We start from the raw sequence: 26998 nt of genomic DNA, 5'->3' as shown, positions 1-26998 counted from the left end.
TACTTCCCCCTTCCTTCCTTTTCTGTCCTTCTTCCTTTCATCCATCTTTCCTTCTTTTTCTTTCTTTCCTGTCTCAACTTCCTCCCTTTTTGTGTCTGTCCTTCTGTCTCTCTTTCTACCTTCCATATTTCTCTTTCTCTCTTTCTTTCTGTCTCTCTCTTTCCATCTTTCTCTCTTTCTCTCTGGAGGCCACTTTACAAATGAGAGCCACCTTTTTTTCAGCTCCCCCTCTTCTCTCCTGAGACTTGTCAATATCAGCTACACACACTCTTCAAGGTTCAAAGACGAGCATCCCACTACACACACCTACACACACTCTCCTGGCCCCTTTTGTGTCTCTGGGGCATATTTAATTTCAGTGTCTGTGCACACATTTGATTATGTCTCCATGCACGTGTGTGTATGTGTTTACATGTGTGTGTGTGTGTGTGTGTGCCACAGGTGGTACAATGCCGGTGACTCTACTCTGATTATTGCGGTGACCAAAGCATCGCCGCCCCGTCACATTTGTCATCGCCCTGTTCCTGAAAGCGTGGGTGGGAGGGGAAGGATGGAGGGAGGACATAAGGGGAAGGGAGGAAGGAAAGGGAAGAAGGCAGAAGAGGAGGGTAGATGATGGTAAATGGCCACCCCCGCGGTGCCATATGGGAGGTGGTTTGAAAGAGTCAGTCTTGAGTTGCTCTTACTGTACGCCTCACGAGTGCAAACCGATCCTTCCCTTTGTGTCATCTCTCGGTCTCACTTACTCTGTTTCTCCCTTTTTAAGCTTTTTTTTTCTCTCACTCTCTAATTTTCACACGTTTTACCCCTCGTTCTCACATGAAAGAATAAACATAGAGCCCTTCTCTCCTCACACACACACACACACACACACACACACACACTCACACACACACACTCAGGACTCCACAGTTGTCAGACAGACCACCATAAAAGGCTTGCGTGGGCGTTGCCGAGTGGGTGGGCACTCTGATTTTCAGGTGTATTTGATCTGTTGTGTTCACACCTCGGCGCTGGCAGGGGGCCCACTGTGTGGGCAGGTAATTTGAGCAAATTAGGAGATGGGGCCTGTGTGTTATTAATGACACCCCACACCCTCCACTGCACGTTCACCTATTGTTCCCTCCTCTGCACACACCTTTCTTTTCTTCCGCTCCGAGTCCCCCGGTCCCATCTGCGCCTCCTGCTCAACACCCACCCTCAGCCCCTCTGAAGGCGCACTGTATGGAATGCACACACACACACACACACACACACACACACACACACACACACATACATGGTGCACATGGGACGGGGGCGGCAGGAGGAGGGATTGGTTCCAGGTGCCAGTTTGAGTGAGAGCATTAATCAAGCAGACAGCTCTTCCTGTCACCTTCAGCGCTCACACACACACACCACTGTACATCTATACACTCTGTACAGTACTCAGCTGGCACAGTAGTAACTACAAACCTCACTGTCATGACTCTGAAACACTGACACATACCAAACTCCCATTTAAAAACACGAAGTTTCTCCACAAGTGTTTTATAAAAGCGTGCCGAGTGACAAACGATTGTGAGAAAGTGAGCGCTGATACCAACGTCTGAAGACACGTTGTAACAAGGTGTACTTATCCCCTCAGACAGCCCCACTGATGTGCTGCCAAGCTATTGATCACAGTCAGAGCTCGCTGTGACTCTTTGATGCTCCTTCACTCATCTTGTTTCACCTTTCTGCTCTCACACTGAGCAGAATCTCCTTCTATGTTTACACTTACAGTACGTGTTACCTGACATAGGGTTGCTTAAAAAATACAGCTAACAACCCCGTGCTGCTCTTTTCATGACCTGCTGGTAAGTAGGTTTATATATTTGGGAGTTTGGCCTGAGTCAGAGGGGATACCGCATTCCTTTAAGATTAAACTAACAAGGGGAAAAACCTGCCCTTTTCTCCGGCGTGGGGCAGAACAGGTAAGGCCTTGTGTAGGTGCTGCGGCCGCGCTCTCACTCACGTCGTTACAGGCTGAACCCAAACATCCAGGAGGCTCGACACTCCATATTTCCCCCTTATAGAAACACGGCGCGCGGAAGCAAAGCCGCCTCGGCCGTTTCGCGTTGGGGGGACACTAAACAATGCTGTTCAGGTTTCCTGTGGTTTCGCTCTATCAGCTCTCCTTCAAGCCATCTCCTGACTTAAACAAAACATGGAAGGGAGAGAAGAGAGGACATGAAACGGGGAGCGCAGAGTCAAAGAGGTATATGAATCTGGGTTATAATATTGGTGTTCTGTTTCATTAGGGTGAACCGGTTCCAAGATAGACCAATTTTCAAAGTGTTAGGTAGTTACTTCCTCTCTGAGGGCTTATATCGGATAACGGTAATTCGCCCAGCATGATGCAATTGAAATGGATGAAGGGCTGCAGGATCTTGTTAAGTGTGAAAATAGCACAGCGCTGCATTAAAAGCCTCACTGGCTAACGCAATGGCATTAAGCTACCTGGTAATTATGGCGCGCTCAAAAACCATAGCTCTGCGTACTGTAGCATGAGTTTGCAGAGCTGTCCAAAGAACACACACCAATTTGGCACTGAGCTTAAGTAAACACGACAAAGATATTAGAGCAGTGATTTATGAGGAATAAAAGCCAGTCGTGTTAGCACAAACAGGCTTTATCGCTCCTGAGAGAAAATTGTTTTTGAGTCTATTATCAACACTTTAACGGGCAGAAACCTACAGTAAGCAGAGTCAATTGGCAGGTTGCCTTATCATAACAGTGTAATTAGCCCCCCAGCTACTGACTACGGGGATAAAAGATGGGATAATACACAGCGCCTTGTGAGTATTTACTCTGAACTCCCCGTTTGTTGTTGCAGTCTCCGTATTACAGGAGCCAAAGTGATCTCACTCCCATGTTTCAATAACTCCTCGCTGCTTCGTTTGGACGCAGGAGAGGCAGATATTGTTCAGTTGTTCTGGACGAGGCAGCAAAGTGCAGCAGTTGACACTACAGTCATGGTTCTCTCTTGTTTTGCAGAAAAAGGGCTGCACTCATTTTCACTGATTTCACATCTAATGTTTCAGATATAATGGGGCTGAAATGTGACCATGGAAATACCTTTACAAATTAAAAGAAAAACACGTCTCAACTTTAACATCAACAGAGGGAGAGACGTATTTCAGGCCATTCAAATCACAGGTTGCTCCCATGACACTCTCATTTAGACCTTAATAAGCGCCCATTTAGGGCTATAATCAACCCACCATTCACTGTTATACCAGTGCAAACACAGACCAATTAATCTATCTTTGATTAAACATTAACGCTCTGCACCTCCTTGATTACCCTCAGGAATTATGGAGACTAATGTGAACCTCCAGTGCTAATAAGTCCTAATAGCCGGTGCAGCACGCAAACACACACAGCACCATTTTACTCCATCAATATGACCCTGCCGGGATTAAATAACATGTTTGCCTCAGAGGCACAATTAAGCATCGCTAAATAGAGTTCCTTTGAGCGCCGAGTTAAAGGAAGAGTCTTCTCTGCACAGTAGCAGCCAGTGAAGCGCTCAGATTTTTCCCCCTGGCTTTTTCAAATTACCTATTGATGAGTGGGCTTCACGTCTCTCCCTGGCTGCAGGGGGAGGAGGGAGGGATGTCTGGTTCACTTTTAAGATGTCTCCAAGAAGCAGGCCTGTGGTTAGATCTAAGGCAACACTTATGCAACAGAAGCTGCCTTTCTCAAATACATATACGGTTTCCCTGCAAATTATCTGAGATTTTCTTTGGGGAAAGTTTTCCGCCCGGAGTCTTCAGATATTTACCCACATCGCCCCGCTGTTCTTTTGATCGTGTTGATTTGGGTCCGTCTGTGTAAGCACTTTTTTTTTTCTCCCCCTCTCTACTGTGACTGCACAACCCTACTGAACGATAATTGCTCCCATGACTTAATTGTCTATATGTAATTAAGTTTGTAATAGAGAAAATAGGCACTTAAATGTTCCCCAGAGAGGCATGGTGGTTGAGTGGGTGCCACACATGTTGAAGATTATTCTGCCCTCCTCATCTGATCTGCCAGTCTGAGGAGTTATAAAAAAAATGTATTTGGGGCAATTAAATGAAAATTGCTTGATGTAAATGCCAAGACAAAATTTTAATGAGCCCCCTTTTCTCAATTTGGAATATTCGCCCGCTCCCTCAAGTCGGCTCCATTTATCGCTGGGAATGTACACTCAGACCTAAATTAAAAATGTCCTTAAATACAAATCTACGGATGGGGATGGAGTAATGTGGCTTTCTGAGTAACAAAACATATTTCGTAACTTGTGTTCTCATAAAACTGGCTGACGCCGGACAAAGTGATCCACTGGAGCAGGAAGAAAATATATAAAATCAACAACTTAAGCTCGGTTATATCATTCTTTTGTCCACCAAATGGATTCAAGTTGTGAGGAAGAAACAATTGATTCTTATACTTCAAAATCAAGGCTGACAGAAATAAATACATGTTTTAAAATCTAAACTCTATATAGTAAATTTGACATCAAATTTCACCTTATTCCAGTTAAATGAATCCTCAAAATCAAACTCAACTCAGATGCTTTTTGTGTCTGTCACCAAAACAAAAATATTCACACCGCCAATCTTAATTTCTGCCAGTTCTGATTCACTACATGTATTTATTTAAAATCATAAATACAACAGAAAGCACTGGTGGTCTTGCAAAATCACATTACGCTGTCAGGGGGGCTTTTTGTGGTCGCACTGACAGATTTACTGCCCAGATGTTCATAAACAGGGGCGACATCAATGAGCCGCAGCACAATATCAATCAGCAATACTCTATATGAGAGACCTGATCAGTGATTATCTCTCCTCTGAGTCTCCACCTGAACATCTGTACACATCTGCTCCTCTCTGCCTCCACTGCAGCGTGCTTCCAATTTCCTGCAGCACTGCTCCTCTCCTCTCGCTCTCCCGCGCTCCGACCCCAGAGACACACTGAGGGGTCAGGGGTTAACGTGGTAATAGGTGGTGGTGATTGGTAGAAGACGCTCACTCTCTCCCGGCTTTCAGAGCGTATTAGGAGCCACCCCTGCTTCTGTGTGGAGCAGGAGCCCCAGAACAGCTGTGTCTGACCACGGAGCGACTTCTTAAAAACATCTTTTAAACATTTGATTTGGACGGAGGAGCGGAGGCTATGGACCGGAGCGGAGGAGAGGAGGGGGAGAGGGAGAGGGAGGGCTATTAAACTGTCTATTCCTTGTGTCGCACGGGAATGGAAATGTTTGTTTAAATTCGAAAATTCATCTGGTAAACCCTAAAACATCATTTATTTTGCTGATTAAATTAGATTGTGTAGAGAGGCTGTCACAATAGAAGACAGCAAACCCAAAACAGAGGCCGCAAACTGCAGTGTGCGAGCTGGCCTTCACAGGTAATTGAAAATCATAAAGTTGACACTGCTACTGTTCACAGGTCTTGAACTTTTGTGGTCCTATTTCCTGTTGATCCACTTCAGGATCCAAGCAGGATCTTGACTACAGGACTGGACGAACATGAAACAGATTAAAATAGAGAATACATTAAATTGAAAAGGTGCAATTCTTTGAAACATTATTATTTATCTGAAGAAAGCACAAACCAGGAGTTTAGTACATAAAATAAACCCTTTATGTTTTTCATAATTTGAGGAGAAGTGATGAATCAGATTGTTGTAAGCTCAAATGAATTATTCCAGCACTTAAATTACAAATTCATATCACAAAAGTTGACATGGAGTGACTCCTTGTTCAAAGTGGATTTATGTCTGTCGATGAAGTGCTCCCTGCAGGCTGCAGAACTCTACACTGATTAATTAATGACAGCAGCACCAATGAACAATTTCAGGAAGCGATTACAGACCTTTCTTGGCAAACTAATCAATACTTCTTCCCTCTGCACACAACAGAGACACCCAGCACACACACAATCCAGTAATCCCCACATCTTGTTTCAATGCTCCACTGTAAACTCTCTTGTGCAGCGTCTGTTTACGTTTGTCAAAAATATCACCCATGCTTTTTGTTTTTGGTTCCGCAAAGGCATCGCTTTGTAAATCTAAGGGTATGTTGCACAAACATGTCATCTTCCTCTTTGAGAAATATTTATAAACATCACATAGAGTAAATACTGGAATCTCTAAATGCAGAGAGGTTTTCGGGGTTGTTGTTTTTTTTTTGTATTTGCGCACCACAAAAAGCCTTGATGATAGTTGGGTCTTTCTTCCACCGCAAAAGCTTGGACCTTGATAGCAGGGTCCTCAATGACCTCAGCTGATCCCCCCTCCCCAACTCTTCTGGACCCAAATCCTTCAATCAGATCCAAGATCCTTACCCCCTTTACCCAAACCCCTTAATGCCTCTACCCAAACCTCAACACCTGACCCCAAGTCCTCCCCGTGACCCGAGCCCCTACAACCCAACTCCAGACACAACAGCGAGCAGCGGCGCAGTACTCACCCCAGAAGAAGTTTTGTTGACATGGTGTCACTGTGCTGAAAAGGCTGTTAGATGCCATAGCTGCCTCTGGTTGCAGCAAGCCCCACTTTTGTTCCTCTGTGGTTTCCGTGACCCTTGACACGTCCTAAACCAAGAGCACGCAGCGTGTCATGAAGAAAAAAAAATGGAAAAGCCATCCACAAGACATGCTTTTACGTATCAACTATTTGGATGACCACAAGTAACAACCAGGTCTGGGTTTATGGAGCCCAAAAAAAAAAAAAAAAAAAAAAAAAAAAAGAAATTGCAGAGGCAAATATCGCCTTTGCGGATAGATCAGATGGTGTCGGACTTGCTTGCTTGGCGAGTGTGGTTGGAACGTACTTACTCGCTTAGTGCCGTCCTTGTGACTGGTGCTGGCCCGCGACGATTAACCATTTACACTCCAGGTCGCCCTCAAACACCAACCCCGAGCCGCACGTCTGTGGTTCTGTGGTTGTTTGGGAGGCGAGCAGAGCCCTCACACAACCCAAAAGGCACCAGCTTTAAAACTCGTCTCTTTCCTGCCCTCCATGTGCCGTCACTGGAGAGCCTGGGTCACATGCCCTCTGACGTCATCACGGCACAGCAGTCGAGTGGGACAGCCTACCGTTGTGGCTTTCTTCCCTCTCCTCTCCTCTTCTCTCCTCGGGACTTTTTTCTCTCCTCTCTGGCTCCCCTCCTTCTCTCTTACGCGTGGTTCGGCGGCGTTTCCAGGCTCTCTGGGGGATCGAGGTCTGACGCTCCCATGAGTCAGGAGGCTTCAGTGGGGGCAGCTTGTTCAACCGCCCATGCCTCCTCAGCATATGGGGAACAGCGCTCTCTCTGCTTTGCTCTCCCTTCACTCTTTCATCCCCCTCCCTCTCTCCTTCTCTCTGACTCTGCTGCTCCTTCCCTCAACTCCTTTAACAGGCTGCTGTGCTGCTCCTGTCTGCCTCTGAGCAGGGAGAGCTGAGCTTGGTAAGATTTGAGGGTGTGAGTGAGGAGCGAATGGCTGGCTGGCGGTGTGAGACTGGGTGTGTGTGTTTGTCTGTGTATGCATGTGCAGCAGAGAGAATGGGGGAAGAGAGAGACAGAGAGGCTGGGTGAGAGTGTGTGTGAGGAGAAAGCGTAGGTGGTGTGAAACTGCTTATTTACAGAGGACTCTGTGTGTGTGTGTGTGTGTGTGTGTGTGTGTGTGTGTGTGTGTGAGAGAGAGAGCTGCTTCAGTGTCACTTTTGCAGCCTGAATTTTGAACCTTTTTTTTTCTCCTCCCGTTTCACTAAATGTTGCTGTGTCACAGACAGTCGTCATGTTATTGTGTCATTGCTGTAATAACTGTGTGTGTGAATGTACGCATGCAAGCCTGGACTGACCTTTAAAGCTACAAATAAAAACCGGCACACGTGTTATGTGCCACGGGTTTCAGAATATCCCTCTCTGATGGAGGTGAACAACATTACGTTTTTTGTTCACAGCCAGGGTATGAAGTTAGTACCAAATATGCAAGTGGCTGGTAACTTTTATGACAATAACTTCTTGTCATATTTGCTGAATATGTCACTACATGAGGCAGATAGTCTGTGAAAAAAGTCATGCTGTACCTCCATGTAGTGCTGCTAATGGCATTTGCTTAAATTTATTACGGCTGCTAGGAAACAACTACTCAGAGCCTCAAAAGCTGGGCATGCACTGTATGATTTGACCCTGTTTTAGAGATGTTGTAGTTTAATTCTAACTCCGACTGTACGAGTTAATCATCTGTGATGTAAAGGCAAAGCTTATGATTTATGTGCTCACACTGTGCAGTCCGATTTACAAGCCACAGCCTGAGAGCTCACACGTTATGTGTAAAATAGACAATAAAATGGCCCGTCAGCCTCTTGCGGACCATTCTGGCTACTGATGATTGTCAATTGAAAGATTGCTGTTTGAAAGATCTGGGGCTGCAGGCCGGTAGAAGTTTGTTTGCTAGCGAAGGTATTGTTCACAGTAATGTAGAGACAGACATCCCAAAAACTGCTTGAAAGTCAGTCTCCAACTTTTGATTCCCCTTCTCTCCCTCTCTCACACACGCACAAACATACACAAGTAAGCAAGTACGCAGCACCAACATACTAGCTGCGTATACACTGTACGATTGATTGAGTAAGAAAAAGAGCACTGACCTTGGGAAATCAATTCATGCCTCTGCTTTAACTGTGAGAGAGCCTGACGACTGCTGACCAAGATGTCCGAAATCCATCCAAACGTCTGAGGGTTTGTTCGGAGCAAGCGGCAACCTCCGGGGCTGAAAATGAAAACAACATGTCAAAACTGCAGTTCCTATAATGGCCACTTGAGGCTGGCTCCAGAAGACAGTCAATCCCCACAGACCCCCATGTTAAAATGACCAACTTTACAGCAGAAATAAACATGCTTACTGCCTGGTGCAAAAACAGTTTTGGTTTCTGTGTACAGGGGAGTGAATTTTTATGTAACTCATGCGTGAACATTTTATTAAGGCTTGAAGTTGTGAACAAACAAGCGCGGGCTGCACTGAGTGACAGGCTGTCTGCCGATAGTGTCCTCAGGTTCTCAGTCAAGTCCACCCCTCGCCTCTCGTCCAAACATGGTCACTTCTGGCCCCCCAAAAATACAAGATGGTAACAGCTAAGATGCTGAACTTGAGGCTTCAAAACAGGAGTCCACAAACAAATGGGTGACGTCAAAGTAGCTACAGCCATTATTTTATACAGTCTGTGGTCGAGTGCAGTTGATGGGGCCATGATTGGTGCTGGCTCCTCCCTGTACACTGCACAATAATGATGCCAAATGAATTTGAAATTCTGTTCAACTCTAAACTCTAAAATGAGTCATGTGGCTGAGTCAGATCAGAAATGGGCTCATTCATTCAGTCAAACAAGGCATCGCTGATCAAATATGAATCAAGACTGCATCGCCTATTTCCCAAATGTTTTCAGACATATTTGACAGTCTTTGCTCGACTGTTTCCAACATGGCGGCCTGGTCACAAGCTGTCTTATTTTACAGCTAAACAGTTCACTAAAATATGCTTTTGAAAATATTTCAGGCGAGAAACAGGCAATGCAGTAACAGAATCTTGATTTATTTTTGATCAGCACCGCCTAGTTTGACAGTTTGACCGCAGCTCACCAGGGGTGACTGATAGCTGCGTGAGAGACTCCTCGGCTCTGATTGGTTGTTCTTTTCACGTGAGGTGGATTCTTTCAAATGCTATAAGAAGCACAGATTATGTGTCTCGTGCTGCTGTGTCGACAAAAAGTTATTTCTATAAAAGTTACCAACTGCAGGTTTAATTGAATCTCATAGAAGCGACAGACGGGGGTGGTTCCTGTAAGACGCCGTAAATCATGTCCACCTGTCTCCTCTGTGAACGAGATGCCTTCTCACGGTCTCGCTAACACTGGGAGACACACACACGATAACACAGACGCCCTGCAAGAATGGCCTGCCAACATGTAGTGCAGCGCAGGCAGCTCATGACAATCAACAGTGAATCATCACACTCCTCACACACACACACAGATTCCCACACATGCAGCACACACCCTCGCACGTCACAGCTCGTCTTTGATCAGCGCTCATAGGTGTTTGTTTCAACAGATCAAAAACACAGACGGGGTGTTAGTACAGCGGTGGAGGAATGTGTGGAATGACACTGGGAGTTCAGTCAGGTTCGAAAGTGTTTGAGTGTATCAGTCATCGTGTCACTGACCGGTGGGCACGTATGACTAAGCAGAAAAGAGAAGAGCAGTGCCTCGGGCGCTTCTCTTTTGATTTCTTATTGCCAATGGAAACTACCTTTTAATTTTTCATTTGCATAAATCTATCACTAGCGCTTAATCACAGCCAGTGATTTAAAGGGCTGCTCCAGACACATTAAAAAGAGGCTCGTTTGATGTGCCGTGGGTTTCGAGATATCCCGCTCTGATGTTTGAGCAGGTGAAAAAAAATTAGTTTCTGTTGCTCATAGCCAGAGAACAAAACTGGCACCATCCAGCAGCTGAATATGCAGGTGGCTGGTAGATTTGCTGCAAAAAAACCCAAAAACAATGGTAATCTATTGAATGGCTGGTAAATTTGAACATACAGCGGCCGTTTGGCAGGTGGATAAATAATTTTACAGCATGTCTACAGGTATCAGACAATAAAATCTAATACTTTGAAGACCTTCTTAAGACTGATTTTTGGACAAATTATTTTTCTTATTCAAACATTGCAGGTAAGTATAAAGGTAGGTCGTAAAAAATGTGTGGTCCTGTGTAGAGGTAGGTTTTATGCAGGAACATGGTTATTAAAGTGATTTAAGTTAATCTACATTTTGCCAACAGGTGCAAGATATATCAATTTTCGCATGAAAGAGTTTGACTCATTTTGACAAAATATATAAAAGAATGGATAAATGAAATCAGATCAAATGTCTGTGACAATTAAGACCTCACAAATTCACATTCAAGACTATTTAATGACCTTTAAGGCCTGATATTTATGGAAGTGAATTTGAGACATTCTAAGACTTTTAAAGGACTGGCAGGCACCCTGCTCAAAGCATTGAAAATTATTGCATTTTATTCTTTTTTAAATCTACAACATATCTTTTGGACAACACACAGTCCTCACTGTCAACAGAACCTTAGAAATAGTCCAAAGTAAAAGTTTTGTTGATGGATTTTTAAATGTATTTCTTTCACAAAGAAACTTACTTTTGCCTCTTTTGCATTGAGGTGGCCGCAGAAATCTCACAGAAACATCTCAAACTTTTTGCAAGACTACACACAACAAAAGGTAAGAGATGAAATGTGTTTTTTTGTGATTGGTTTGAACTATTAAAGGGTCAACTATTAGCCAATCAAACAGGCAGAGTAATGACACTGTTGAGGACAAAAATTTTGAATTCCTAAAAGTTATACTTGAACATCTAACGCAGGGCCAGCTCTAGACTTTTGAGGGGATTTGGTTTGGGGGTTCCCCTCATTGTAACATTTTGCTACGTCACATGTGACTGAGGCTATTTGTGCAATGTCATAATGTACAATCAAGCATGTAAAGATTACAGTGAGACCTATTAGCAGAACCACTATGTTTTAACAGACTACAGTGAAGACATTGTACTGACCCCTAACCCTCTGAATTTTCTTTTTTTAACACCTGATCATGGGAGTGCTTGTTACAGACAACGCAGTAGATTCAGGAGATTATTTACTTAGCCTACCTAAAATGTCCTTTTTTGCTCGTCTCTGAGTTTATTGTTTTGTCACTGTTTGTCTGCAAAAATGGAATGAAATGTTATCGTTTTTTGTTCAGGAAGTTCAAAATTTTGTTTCATTATTGTCTCCTGGTAATAATAATAATTTTTTTTAACATCAGGGTGCCCAAAGCTACTGCTTGAATCACTTAATGGGCAGGGAGGACTCTGGTCTCAAGTATCTGAAAATGTAGTATGAGACAATATACCATGCGATACGATACAATGTGATACAATACAATATAGTACGATACAATACGATACGATGCGATACGATACAATACAATACTCATTCTACATTTTAAGTCTTTATATATTTACTGTTCATACAACCAAGAGCCTTACAACAAATAAACCAAAACAACAACAACAATAAAACTAATCTTTAAAAAAACGATAAAGACAAGGAAAAACACTGCACACCTTTAAAAACAACGTCAACAAGTATGGTTACAGTAATTCTAATACTAGTATTTACAATGTTTTATCAGTAAGCACTTTGTTTAAGTTCATCACAGCCCTGAGATAACATTTAAAATCAATCTACATCAATGATGATATTAATTTTATTGCATTAAATCTGAGTGAGGCCAATCTGGACTCATGTTTGCACACTTAGGCAATCTGGGGAAATGTGATCTAAATATATATAATAAGAGCATCTGAGTAATTGAGTGAAAACAAAAGAATTCATTATTTAGCAATGATGACCTTATTTATTTCAAATCGTCACGACCTTAATATAGAGTCAGAAAAAAGTGAGTAAAAAAGTCAAACCTGAAATACAAACAATCCCCCAGATTCCACAGCACAACAGCATTTCCACAAGTCTTTGCCACCTACCTTATTTTTGTGCAGTGAAACATTTTCCTTGGCCTGCTGCTTTGTAAATATTTGCTGTCTAAAACAAGAACATGCTTCTTGAGTTGCAGCGCATGTTACAGAATCCTTAGGGAAGGCCTATTCAGACGCTGCACACACACACAGTGGATATCACGGTACTTATTTCCATTCGCAGATTTAATCAATCATGTCACCCATGCAGTTTACCTTGATGCTAAATATACTGTTCAACAACAGTCTTTCTTAATAATTGTTTGACTATATGTTTTGGATCAGCAGTGAAATAGCAGAGACTGTACACCAGGATTAGTCTGACACATGATACTTTAAGAATAATACTTCAGGCCATGTATAAACATTTTTAAAGTTATTGTGAGTGGATGCTTTGCTGTCAGAAGCATTAAACTTTAAAACGGAGTGCAGCACTGCTGTGAGCTCCGCTGAGCCACAGTAAATTACACACAGTTTGATGGGAATATAATTTGCACATCGTGATTGAATCTGAAATACTGAATGAAAAATAAGGCATAAACCCAACTCATATGGCAGGAAACACAACTTCTTGGGTGGCACGGCATGTGATAAACAACCTTGATGAAAATCTGAACTATGATGATGCTGTCGTCTCAGATATCTCTAAATGAATTCTTTACGAACTGTAAGGGTTGAGACTGTAGGGAAGGGATGATGTGTTCCCCTGATACAGTAACAAAGTTTAGTCAAAGTCGGCCAAATATTATTTTACTTGCCCAACTATCGGTCAGGTCAGTGGTTCACCCACCTTTGGAAAACCACAACAAACCGTTTCCATTGCTGAAACCTTGACCACAACTTCTGCTCGTGTCTATAAGCAAGTCTGACGGTTTAACTCAACTCACCCTCGATGTAATCCAGAAAACATGCAAATTAAAGGTTTTGATTTTGTTTTCAGAAGTATAATGTTTTTGGGATATTTGGCATATAAACAGTTTGGTTAAAAAAGGTATTTACTGAATTTATTCTGGCCTGATTGGAGGGATCTTTGCAATTATATTGTTAGAGGAGCCAATGATATGGAGTTCACGTGAAACAGAGTGTTTTAGTGGATTTAACATATCAAATCATCCTGTATATGTGCTTTATATAAGCAATGAAGGGAGTTGTATACAACCAGCAGTCGCCAGAGGAAAATGTTGGCACTGTACTTTTCTGTAAACTTTAGATATGTTTCATTACATGTCAATAATTCCAAAGTGACAAAAGTACATGAGCTGACTTTGTCACTATAAAGTGGACGGGACGGTGGATGGCGTAACACTTAGGCGAGACGCCTGCCAACCTACAGACCACTGTTCAAGACCAACAAACAACAAACCTGGTTGTTTATTTTAGTCACCAGATGTAGTTTTTTTTAGCAACCTGTCACTATGTTTCCAGCTGGGATAGTGCCATTAAAAGCAGTTGTTTTGTGACTGAGTCATTACTGCATTTTCTGCCAGAATAGTGCCATGAAAAGCTGTTTTTTTTACCAAGTCATTGCTGCATTTTCTGCCAGGATAGCGATACAAACAGTGGTTGTATTTGACAGACCCATCACTGCATTTCAGATGTTGTAGTGCCACAAAGAGAAGTTGTTTTTTTACCTTGCCATTGCAACGTTTCCTAAAAAGGGATTGTTCTTTGCCGAGCCATAGCTGTGTTTTCTGATGCTGTAGTACCATGAAGAACAGTTGGTTTTTTTTACCAATCAATTGCAACGTTTCCCGTCAGGATAGTGCCGTGAAAAGCACTTGGTTTTTCCTGAGACATCGCTGCATATTCAGCTGGGACAGCGCTACAAAGTGGTTGTGTCTTTTACAGAGGCATTGCTGCATTTTCTGTGAGGATAGTGCCCTGAAAAGCGATCATTTATTTAAAGCTGGGTTTGTTTTTTTCATGACATCGCTGCTTTTCCTGCTTGGATATTGCCATGATAAGCAGATCATTACAGACCCATTGCTTCATTTTCGGATGTTGTAGTGCTACTATAGTTTTTTTTTTTTTTTAACCTTGCTATTGCAACATTTCCTGTTAGTATAGTGCCATGAAAAGTGGTTGGTTTTTTACCAAGCCCTTGCTGCATTTTCGGCAAGGATAGTGCCCTGAAAAGCAGTTATATTTTTACAGACCCAATGCTGCATTTTATGATGTTATAGTGCCATTTACTTCTCCATTGCAACATTTTCTTTTGGGATAATGCCATGACAAGCAGTTGGTCTTTCCTGAGACATCGCTTCATATTTAGTTGGGGCAGTGCCATGAAAAGCGATCAATGACATCGATGTGTTTTCTGTCAGGACAGTGGCACAAAAAGCTAATGGTTTATACACAGCCATCGCTAACTTTTCAGTCAGGATAGCGCCAGGATGGTTGCTGTTTTTCCTGCCTGGATAGTTGCCATGAAAAGTGGATGTTTAAAGTGCCATCACAGCATTTTCTGCCCAGATTGTGCCAACAAAACTGGTTAACTTATGCCAAGACATGATGCTTTTCTAACCATAACCAAGTGTTTTTATGCATAAACCTAACACCACGTTAACCACGGCCTTGTTGAAACGTAAAGAAATGTAACGTTTCAGTGTATCTGCGACATAAAAAAAAAACATACAAATGTTACCAATCTGTGGTTTGCAGAAACGTAAAATCCCAACATTTATTCTGGCGATCACATCGATACAACACCCTGCCAGCTTGTCTTCATTTTGCTGTACAGACAATTTTATAATATATGTACTCCTTGCTGTCAAAAAAAGCTTTTATGTGAAGGTAATAATGTTAAAGTCTGGAATACGATGTGGAATATAATATTTCATTCATTACTGCTTCTCCACTGGTGGCCGTATACTACACTTGCTATACTTGTGTGTGTGTGTGTGTGTGTGTGTGTGGAGCTGAAGAGCCTGGCCATACTCTGAGCTCTGGCCAAGGTCTGCCCTGAGGACTGTGGTCGATGGCCCACCCTGCCAGACACTCTCTCTCTCCTACCACTCAGGACCACACACCTTCAAATGGACTCAACTTTGTTATCACAAGCTCTCACAGAAACATAATAGAGGTATCATGTGTTGGAACATGCTTAAAATTACACATGCTATTAACACAGTGTGTGTGTGTGTGTGTGTGTGTGTGTGTGTGTCATGCAGTGCTGCTACTTTCCTCGCTTTGTCACAGCAGATGAACTTCGCAGTGGACTGTTTTCATAGAGAATTATTTCTTGCAACAGAGTATTTCTGGAAAAATATTGGGGGATAATGATACCTAAGATGAGTTAAAATTAACTCAGACGGAGGCTGTGAGGCTGTCTGTATTCGTCTCTCTGCGAAAGCTAAAAATGACGTGACATAATTAGCCCAGAGCAGACATTACACACGTGGAGGTATTACGGTATTAGAAAAGGAAGGGCTTATTAATAGCCCTTTTGGCTCGTGTTGTGTACTCTCTCTGGCGCGGCATCAGAACAGCCCGACCGGGCAAACAGGCAGGTACAGTGATTCACTTTAACAGGCGACATCTGTAAAACGCCAAGGTAGTTTACACTGCGGCCGAGCCCGAATTAACGTGCTTTCATTGGAAACAAACACCACTTGCAATCAGCTTCTGTTGGCCGCTGCGCCGCTGGTGTGAACGTAAATATCTCCTTACAGTGCTGCTGAGGCGGGACGCTGACCTGCACCCATAGAGTGAAGCAAAAGTCATGGTGGGGTTCAGTTCAGTGCGGTCCAAAACTCATGGAAGTGCAGAAACTTAATCTACGACGCTGTGTCGCCAAGAGGATGTTGATGTTCTGTGTGAATTGTTTGGTAAGGTACGGTATGGTATAATCTTAATGAAAAGTAGATATTTTTCTTCTGGAGTCCAGCAGTGGTATCTACATCTTCCAGTGACTTACGGCCCTTTCTTGTGGTGTCTGGACAGCTGTTTTTGGAGTCACAGCTTTGAGGGAAAATAAAGCCAGCCTTTAAGTAATAAGGGGAAATGTTTAATATCGAATGGCGCGCGCACAACCTAAACACACATTAAAAATAGCTCTTGGAGTTGTGATTACATAAAATTGCAAAAAAGGGGGGAAAGTCAGATCATTGGTGGAGGCTGCGATGAGGAGGCTGTGGCTGACCACCGACAGACTGAGCCATTTCTTTTTTTTCCTCCATTCCTCATTTTAATCAAGCGCCTGGTCCAGGATAAACAGTGCCTACCTACACTGCAGTTCAAACAGCAAGGCCCGCTGAGACCCAAGCGATGATTTCTAAATGTTCACTGACAACTTGGTTTAATTTGTGTGCTAAGTAGATGGAGGTGGACTTATATATATCTTTCTTACTTGGCGAACATACCGCTCTCCCGCTATTTCTCCACCTCTGTGAAACTTTATGGTTCGTCTCAGTATGAAAAGCAATACTGGTCCTTCACAAGTCCTGCTGTCTGGTTTATATATGCCATGCTGTGTTAAAGGTGAGGACAGGTCCAGGGCCCGAGGCCTGAGCTGAGACTTTCAGCGGCTTCTTCATACCAGGGATGGGCATTTTGAGTCATTTTCTGAGCAGCCCAGGCACCAGAAGAAAATGTCGCATTATATATTTCTACAAACCACAAATTTGTTATATTTGCACGTTTCATATGCATCATATCAATGTTTGTAAGTGACATAACACATAAGGTAATTGTTTTCATCACAAGGTGGAGGGGATAGTGGATGGCATGACACCTGGGCGAGACGGCTGCCAAGCTGCAAACCACTGTTCGATACCAACAAAGAACAAAATCGGTTCTGCTTTAACAAGTCATTTCTGTGTTTCCTCGGCTTTTTAGGCTCCAGAATGCGTGTTTTGTAGCTGGATAATGCCACAGAAAATGTTTATTGAGACATCCCTGCCCTTCCTGTAGGAATAGGCAGAGGCTGGGATGAAGAGGCTGTAGCTGACCACTGAAAGACTGAGCCATCTCTATTTTTTCCAGTGGAAACTGTGTCATGAATTTATTATTTTTTTTTTTAAATCAAGACATCACTGCTTTTCCAGCCGGGACTGTGCCCCCAAAGCGGGGCATTTTAAGCCAAAACGTGATCTTTTCCTGCCCATAATCAAAAAGGTTTTGTGCTGAAATATGACCATGCTAACCACAGCATTGTTGAAACGTTAAGTATTAATGTATGCGCTGTGTAGTAATACCAAATGTAACGTATCCATGGTTTACATAAACGTACAATGCCAACATTATTTTCAAGTTTCAAATTTACTGGTTAAACGACCAGGTCTCAGTTAGCCTATTAAATCAGAAATTTGAAGTCAACATTACAAAAACTTTCTGTTACTGCTGTAACATAAAATAGACGGAGTGCTGAAAGACAGTCTCCAGAGCCATTCTCCTCCCGGTCAGTCTGTTGCCCGGTTAGCCCAAGCTAGCAGAGCAGGAGCAGCTAACGTAAATAGTCCCAACACTCACACTGACACCCAAACAGCGACAACTCTTATAGAAGCGTTAATAACCTTCAGTGGTTCTCAAACTTTCTCATGTCAAAGACCCCTTAACAGATACACATTAGGTTATGGACCCTCATTTGATAAGATTTCGCTGCAGTGACCTCCATCTGAATTTTTTTTTTTTTTTAAACATATGATCAAGATCAGAATTCTGATGTTGCCAACACAGTTAAGGAGATAATTGCGGAGGAAGTGGAACCTATGATCAGAGTAGTCACTCTTATGACTCGAGGGCTTTTTATTAACATGTCTCCTTGCTTCCCTCACTTGTGTTTTAGCCCCTCTGAGTAAGGATGTGAGAGAGAAACGCGAGGAAGAGATGTGTCGGATACAGTTGTGTTTCCTCATGCTAAGCTCCTCCAGGTGCCTCCTCTTGTCTCCTCAAGGTGAATTTAAGTAATCCACCTGAGGGTGAACAACTTCCGGGTCACGAGAGGAGAGAGGATGCAATGACACAAGGACACATAAGGGTAAAAGTTAAACTTCATCTCAGCCGTCACGCCCCTAAAGAGAGGCACGTGCCGAGAATGCTTCGTTGTCACTTTTGACTGCACCTTTTGCTTATCAAGATTGACAACAATGGATTTCAGAGCTCAAAAACGTGGCATGTGAACAACGCCCACGTTAGCATAATAAAAAGAATCCTTACTCAAACTGGGCTCACTTCTACTGTGAAATAAATAGTGAAAAAAAATGCCAATTTTTCTGGGGATCCCCTCAAGAGCCCTGGGTGAGAAACAATACGTTAAGTAAAGTTAGCCATGTGATGCTAACAGTTAGCCCTGTCACTGTGTGTGTGTGTGCACAGGTGGTCTCCCACCAACTGTCCTTGGCATGGAGCTCGCACTCCTGCAATAGTCTTGTGTTCCATGATAAACGTAAAGAAAGCGACAGCAGGATGAGGAGGTGCTAAGCAAAGAAATACCCTGCACGCAGTTCTACAGTGAAATAAGATTTCTCATATACTAAGACAAAAGTACAGAAGTCATGTTCACATGTAGAAGGTTGGGCGGCGATTACTCTATATGTTGAATGACTACTGATGTCCAAATCAAGAACTCATGCCCATCCATAGTTCATGCCAAAGACTAACTGACCGTGACTAAAGATCTTGTGATACTCCTGCTTCTACTCTAACTCCACTCTGAGTCTCTCCACAGCCGTGTCCAGTGAGGTTGGTACAGTATAGTTGTGGCCACTGGAAACCCTGTCATTGTGTGGTCAGTTGTCAACAGCTGAGAGATTTTACAATAGCTGCTAGGCCGAGGTCGACAGAGTTCAAGCGTCTGAACTGCTAAGTCAGCATTATAATTACATCGCGCTGATGATACAACTCCACTACAAGGTCACATGATGGCCCCGGTCACGAGATGCCGTCACTCTAGGCAAATGTCAATAACAGAAATGACTGTGTGTCAGCGGGTGTGAGGAGGAATAAGTTAACTCTGCGCTGGCCGTGACTCAAATCTGGGGGTCACGACAGCCGATCGCAACCTGAATGAGCTTATACATAAGCTGCCCATTATGTGTCTCAGAAACTCAGTTTACTTGCTGTCGAGAACAAAGTGCGCCTGATGAAGGCAGACGGCTCACTGGAGAAACAAGCCATTATGAGGAGGAGTTCGGCACTGTGTCACTGACAATGGGGCAAACAAAAGGCTCTGTTGTCTTCTCCAGTCGGTGGGTTATTTTTTTTTTTAGTCTGTGGGGCTTTTGTGATGGATAATTGCCCTCCTCACATGATTTCATAATGCTGTGACTCGTCTTTCAGTCCCTGTGTAACACAATAACAAGATAAAAAAAAAGGAGAGGGGATCTAAATCTGAATTTTTGACATTGTTTAGAAGTGGCCGCTTTTCTTCATTGTGGTGTATAATTTTAGAAAGATGTATGAGCAGGACTTGAACCAGTCATAATAGAGCCTGCAGCACAGGCAAGCCAGCTCCCAGAGTTCACTGGCTGTATTGTCTTAGGATAATCATTTAAAAGTGCTCACACAACTGTACCATAGTTTATGGCTTTATATCTTATTGCTGTCTGAATATCAAATTCAAATCAGATGGGAATGCTCCGAGTAAACCCAGATTTATACGGAACAAAAAAGGAAGTTACCATAGTGTGTAGCATTGTACAGCTATATTACATCTGACATTTATATCTTATTTTTACGATTTTTTAACGTTAAATAACAGCACAATAAAGCTGTTTTGTTGAAGGATTTAAGAGCTCATATCAATCACCTGAACCTACTTTAAGATGAATGTTTCTTTCTTGCTGACAGCAGTGTAGAGTGTAAATAAGAGCCAGTGTTGCTGCTGCACCCCAAGAACTGGGTGACCTGTAAAAAACACTGGCTGTCTGCACGTGTTTTTTACGTGCACCGAAGAAACCCCGAGGCATTGTCTGTTAGATGCTCGGTAGGTATGCAATCTTTTCTCTGAGTCAGCACAGATCAATCCGGGACAAGCCAGCCGAGGAATGTATTTACTCCTCAAACACTTAACTTCAAACAGAGAGCACAAATTACATTATAATGTATGCTGGAATTTGACTAATCCAGCGGCATATTGACACGTAGGAATGCATATATTTCAGCATGGCTGGGTAAGCGAGCACTTGTAAACACATTCTTAAAAAGAAACCTGCATTCCAGTATGCGCCGTTAAAACGCGCACGCAGATTAAATATGCTTGTAAAAAAATTAGAGTCTTACTGTGCTTCTGGGAGTCGTTTTAAAGTGGAAGCAAGAAACCCAAAAGCCCAGTTAAACAGAGGTGGGTGTTCTGTATTATAAAATGTGGCACAGGAGAAAATCAGAGTTTACATGCATACCTGAAATAAACTTGATGAAACTGTGTGGTTTTTCACATGAGTGGTTTCTTCATTGCTATATGAAGTATTCAAAACGTCTGCTTGAATAAAAGTGGCAATACCATTGTGTAAAAATACTCTATTACAAGTAAGAGCGAACTGAAATGTTTGTAAAGTAAAAGACAGAAGTTACAGTGAGAGTAGCCAAAGGCCCCACAACACCTATTATTACAATTCTTATCACGATTTTAAACGTTTTCTGATATTCTGAGTATTGCGATAACACATGTTGCTAAATTTTGTGATTTATAACCTATTTTTCACATGCAAGGTATGTCCCCGAAAGGAAAACTTTGTGAACATCGGTTTTATCTAATAAAATAATGTTTTTATTCCGTTCATCTCACTTCAATTAATTTTCATTGAAGCTAACTGTATCTAGCAGATTTAAAATGCAATTGATTTTATTTATTTAGAAGTTTACCAGAAGTTTAAGGAGGTATCAAAGGTAAAACTACTAACTGTGCAGAAACATGGCCAGTGTGAGTGGTATATCATTTTATATTATTTGGCTATAAATACAGATTTATCAGTGTGTATGTATACTTTTAATGTTGTAGCTGGTCGAGGTGAAGGTAATTTTATGCGTGTCTGAATACCTTAACCTGCATATTTGATCTATAAGGTGATCATATGTGCAAACTTACAAGTAATATTTGTCAGATAAATGTAGCAGAGTAAAAAGTAAATTTTTACCTCAGAAATGCAGTGAAATATTAGTATATATTTGTATAAAACTCAAGTAAAGTACCCCAAATTTGTATTTTATTACACTGCTTGTTCAAAAACCACCAACTTGTCTTTGTACAGTAATTTATCCTTTTTTTTGTTTTTTTTACTATTTTCTAGCTAAATCTTAAATACATACGTATTAGTTTATACTATCACAAAGAAAAGTAACAGCAACACATTACAAAACAAAAGTAATACCAGAGTTAATGAAACCAACAGTAGCTTTGTAAAGGTAATCTGTCAATGACTGCATTTTTTATGAACTCTTCACTGCAAAATCTGATAAGTTCATTTTACTTAAACAAATCCAGGAAACCGATTCCTTTGAAAAAGGTAAGAAACTATAACTGTTAGTCGTAAGTTATTTTAACTGTAGCTAATTTTTTCTCAACTGTTACGTAATGGTTTCATTAACACAACTGTTCAGTTAAGTCTGGCTAACTTGGTTTATTTAAGTTGCTAACACTTAGAGAGAACAAATTAATTTCACTTGTCAATTTTAAGTTGCAACAGCGTCACAAATTTAAGTCAAATTTAAGTGAACACAACCAAATTTTAAGTAAACCTAACAATCAGAGTGAGGTAGGTAACTATTACTTTTATGCCAAAGTTATGTTTACTTTAAATCTAGATGTAAAGCATACTTAAAATGTTGTTGTTTTTATTTAAATTTGTGAAATTGTTGCAACTTAAAAAGGACAAGTGCTATTAATTCGCTTTTTTCTAATTGTTAACAACTTAAATAAACCAAGTTCGCCTGACTTAACTGAACAGTAGTTTCAACGAAACCATTTGGTAACAATTGAGGAAATTTTTTGCTAAAGTAAACAGAATTTCTGACGAACAGTTTATTTTTTTTTACCTTTTTTGAGGCAGTTTCCTAGATTCTTTGTAAGTGAAACCAACTTGTCAGATTTTACAGTGTAAAGGACATAAAAAATGCATTCATTAACTGGTTAACTTTACAAAGCCACTTTTTTGCTCAATAACTAGATATAAAGTAAACATAACTTACGCATAATAGTAATAGTTTCCTACCTCAGTCTGGTTGTTAAGGTTGCTTACAGTTTAGTTGTATTCACTTAATTTTGTGAAGTTGTTGCAACTTAAAAACGACAAGTGAAATTAATTTGTTCTTTCTAAGTATTAGCAACTTAAGTAAACTAAGTTAGCCTGATTTAAATGAGCAGTTGTGTGTAAAGTACACTAAGACTAATACATATATTCAATTAACTTTTTTTTTTTTAAGGAAATCGGTTTCCAATAACTTTTTTTAAAGCAAAATCAACTGAGTTGAGTGGCTGAGATTTTACAGTGTACGCTACAGTGTATAACATTCAATGCCCCCACCCCCTGTAGACAGTATATATCCATAACATGTCTGCTCTGCTGTAAACTTCTGCACATCCCCTACTTAATGTGTTTGCACATCTTGCACAAAACTATCAAGCTTTCTTATTCTGAAATGGCTATACTGTACATATTTCTTATGTTAAAGTACATTTTTTTTCCTATTTTCTATTCTGTATTTATGTTCTTGACTGTTGCAGTACTTTGCCTTTACTTTTAATTCCTCTTAACATGTTTATTGTGTGTTTCTTGTGGGCCCCAAAGAACAAACTGAACTCCTTGTAAGTGAAAACCTACTTGGTAATAAATCTTATCCTAATTCAATGCAGTGTAACTTTCACACAGTACAGTGTGTCCTAGGGGTTGACTTTTAATAAATCAAATTACTGCGATATTGTTAGCTGTCCAGTTCCTTAAATGAAAAAATCTAAATTTGAACATTTATAAGCATCTTTCTAATAACTAAACATAGGAATTAAGAAATGCATCACATACAGTTTTATATTTGGTCCACATCTTTGGGCTGGAAAGTTGGAGCCATTTATGAATGAGGGCGTACTGAACTCTGCCTTGTGGCAGTAACGCATTTAAAAGCAGCAGGAAAAATCATTCATGAATCCTAAATTAGCAAAAAGACTTAATGCAGTTCATGGTGACTTCCAGCCCTGTGCCTCAGTGTAGCAGTCCTATAATAATGAACAGAATTAGATACTTTTGTGTCCTTTTTATCCAAAAATAAAAGAAGTACAGCTGCACTTATACACTAATGTGTCTCCTTTGAACAGTACACTCACATAGTGTTGCCTCTCCAACATTATTTTACAGATGGTGGTTTTGGGATGTGTATTTGTGAATTACAATGACTCCTTTTTTTACTCTCAAAACATTCCAGCAGCCTGCAAGATGAAATGCTGGAATCCGAGGCATGATGCTAATTTGAAGACAGAATAAATCTATAAATCTGACTTAGTCTCTCGCCCGGGGACATACAGCCATGATAATTACAGGTTGACTTTACAGACATGCAGACATCTCTCATCTGTATTGCTAATAGTATAACCAGCAGGCTGCTACGTGCTTACTCAATGTCTGGCAGGAGGGGTGAGCAGAGGTAAGCTGTAACAATGATATCATTATAAAGCAGAAATCGGGATGGCTCGGATTGCATGTTGTTATGACAAAGATTTACTGCAGTTTAAAGAGAATTATCTGTTTGTCGTTACACTGCGTGCAGGATTATCCACTAATTATCATCCGTGAATAATTCTGAAATCACAAATGGAAATAACAGTTGCAAGAGTGCAAAGCCAGATGTTGAGTCTGTGTCATGGCATTAACTGGCAACAGGGATTAAAACATACTTGTGAGAACATCGCTTTGATTGTCCCTTGCGAACAAACAAACAGGCATCCCCTTTCCACTGGCAGCATGACTATCTGAGGAAGATCTAACACAAAGCATAACGGATGATCCGAGAGGACAGTGCTGCATCTGGTTGTAGTTAAATCCTTGTTTTGCTGTGTCCTTCAGACTTGGTGCCATAGGCCCGACTGCTCAAGCAAGAAGAGTTCATATGGACACAAAACCAACATGTGGTGCCTGGAAGACTCCCCACAGAGGTCAGCTCCAGGACTCACCGGCCCAGGAGACAATGGATCAGGACGGGGTGGATTGGATCACTGGTACAGGCCATGAAACAAACACTGGAGAGACATTAAATTGAGCGTTGGCCACGTGGGGAGTTTTATTGAGCTAGAATTCTAGAGACGAAGCAAAATACCGGTCTGCTTAGATTTAATCTACACTTTAAAAAAAAAAACCTTTTCCTGTTTCTTATTCTATTTCTCTGAGAGTTTTTTCAGCTGACAAGTTGGACTGGATGCGAGCCACCAATCAGAGCAGGTGAGCTTCCCATCCAAAACCAATCAAACCCTCTCGTTCTCCAAGATGTGACAAATTTCTGTGCGCAATGCTAACATGCCCTCTCGGCTGCTCTCAGCCTCTCTGCCTCCACCTCTGCATACGTAGGAGTTCATCAGAGGCAGTTATATTGTTTTTGCATGGTCAGACTTTTCCGGGTATTTTTGCGGCCTCCTGTTTGCACACCTGGCGGAATTGTGAAAGTTTGTCTTGGGTCATGTGTGTTTACCCACCCCAGGCCCCAGAGGTGACCCCATCACGCCACCGACAGGGAGGCCAGCACTTGCGTGTGGCGATTTCCAAAGTGGCCAGGCTTGGAGAAGTGCCACACTGCCTGTGCTGCCTTTCAGCAATCTGGCCCCGCTCTGGCTGCGCTTAGAGGAGAGGGGTGGAGGGGTGGGGGGGAGTTGTTGGCAGGGCCCTGCAATGTTTTCAGAAGCACAGACTTCTGGCAGCATCGCTCAATATGATGGAGAAAAATGCCTGCTGCTAATGAAAGCCAGCAGTGTCTCTCGAATTGGACTACAACCCGAAAGGCATTATGTAACTGAGATACCGTAAACATTTCAAAATTGTCTCTCAACAAATTATCAGTGTTTATTTTTTCCACATTATATCTGATATTTTTGAAACAGTTTGTAATTGAAGGAACTGCTCTGACTATAGACTCAGTTTCTTTTGAAACCAAGGACATTTTGTCTGCAATTATTTTTCTATTTCATTATCAAACGGTCCTCCTGGCCAACGGATTTCAAGAGGGCAAGTAACAGGCGCAGTGTTTGGATGTGGAGGTGCTATTTGTACGGGCCTAATTTGTATCCTTAAACAATCAAAAATACAAATATTGACTCAGTGGTTTTAGGTCAGTGTTAGATGTTTCATTCAGGATGTGCAATTTGAATTGAATCACTGTGACAAAATCAAAACCTGGCCTTATCAGAGATGTGCAAACGCTGCATCTGCAATAATCAGCGCCTGGTGAATGCTCCTCTTTCACTGGTGTTTTGATAGTGGTGTTTTTGGCCCGAGCTCAGTCCCACACCTACAGTATGTATTAGTCAAATATTTATCTTGTTCAGAAATACGTGGCTATATTGAGATGGGAATAGGGTAAGATGATTTAATGGGCACACCAGAGGGCCCTCTTGGGTGCCAAAGTTTTTGCAATTTTGGTGGTCTTCTTTCAGAGATCAGACACCTGAAGGGTCGTTTAGGAGACCACGAGATGCCGTGATTCAAGACCCACTGAGGGGACATGAAAGTGTGCAGAAGATGGAGGGGTCTGGATGGCAATTACTGCTCATCAAGGCAAATTTCAAAGGGTGACTAAATTGTTGAGAGTCTTGCATATGATAGATTTACAGTTTTTCCCCTTGGTGTCTTCCCTAAAGAGTCAGGGTGGGGAAGCAACAATTTTTATGTCTGCGCAGACATCATCACTACACAAGAAACTCTTCTTCACTGGAGGAGATTTTTTAAGTGTATGAAGTTAATCAAAAGTTACATTTGAAATGCAGCAGCATTCCGGTCGGTCCAACGTACATATTTGCTGTAGTGTTTATGGACTGCTGCTCAGGGAAAGTACAGTACAACCATTTGATCCCACTGAAATAACAGAAACGAGACATTAAAGACAAAATCTGTCTCAGTCTTTATTTGGAATTCTAAATCCTCTCTTTGACTTTTTAAACTGCGGACCAGCACAGAAAATGCGATTTTCCAGTAAATTTAATGAACCGACTTTCACTCAAAATAGATTGAAGAACCATTTCATCCTTAAAGCCCTTTCCTCTGAAAGATTCCTCGCTGTATTTGAGACCAGAAGAAGTTTCTAACTTACACATGGCACTCCATATATCACCATTAATGTCAACTGTCATAAACTTAAAAATAACATTTGTCTTGTTATATTTTTCTACGTGTCATGAAATTTGATGAAATGTTCTAGAGTGTCTTTTGTGTTGTCCTTTGGATACCCAGCCGCAGGAACAGATACTTCCAGAAGGCACTGCTAAAATTACAGCATGAGGGGAA

At 41.7% G+C, this 26998-nt stretch overlaps 1 protein-coding gene and 1 long non-coding RNA gene across 3 annotated transcripts in view; one reads left to right on the top strand and one right to left on the bottom strand.

Moving 5' to 3' along the window:
* runx2b (RUNX family transcription factor 2b) overlaps nt 1-7093 on the bottom strand; it is a 52571-nt gene extending 45478 nt beyond the window's left edge. For both annotated transcript variants that reach the window (XM_049590147.1, XM_049590149.1), the window contains exons 1-2: nt 6852-7093; nt 6485-6608 (exon numbers count right to left, since the gene is read on the bottom strand). In XM_049590147.1, coding sequence (XP_049446104.1) covers nt 6485-6542 — 58 coding nt within the window. In that variant the 5' untranslated portion in view covers nt 6543-6608; nt 6852-7093. The remainder of the gene's footprint in view (nt 1-6484; nt 6609-6851) is intronic.
* Nucleotides 7094-7194: 101 nt separating this feature from the next.
* Nucleotides 7195-25019, top strand: LOC125897132 (uncharacterized). Its single transcript, XR_007450387.1, has 3 exons — nt 7195-7462; nt 11240-11290; nt 24575-25019. It is a non-coding gene; the product is annotated as an uncharacterized LOC125897132 (long non-coding RNA).
* Nucleotides 25020-26998: the final 1979 nt, after the last annotated feature.

The sequence above is a fragment of the Epinephelus fuscoguttatus genome, linkage group LG11 (genome assembly GCF_011397635.1).
Source record: "Epinephelus fuscoguttatus linkage group LG11, E.fuscoguttatus.final_Chr_v1".
In the NCBI taxonomy this organism is placed as follows: Eukaryota; Metazoa; Chordata; class Actinopteri; order Perciformes; family Serranidae; genus Epinephelus; species Epinephelus fuscoguttatus.
Note: the sequence above shows the minus strand (reverse complement) of the source record. Positions and strands in the feature narration are given on the sequence as shown.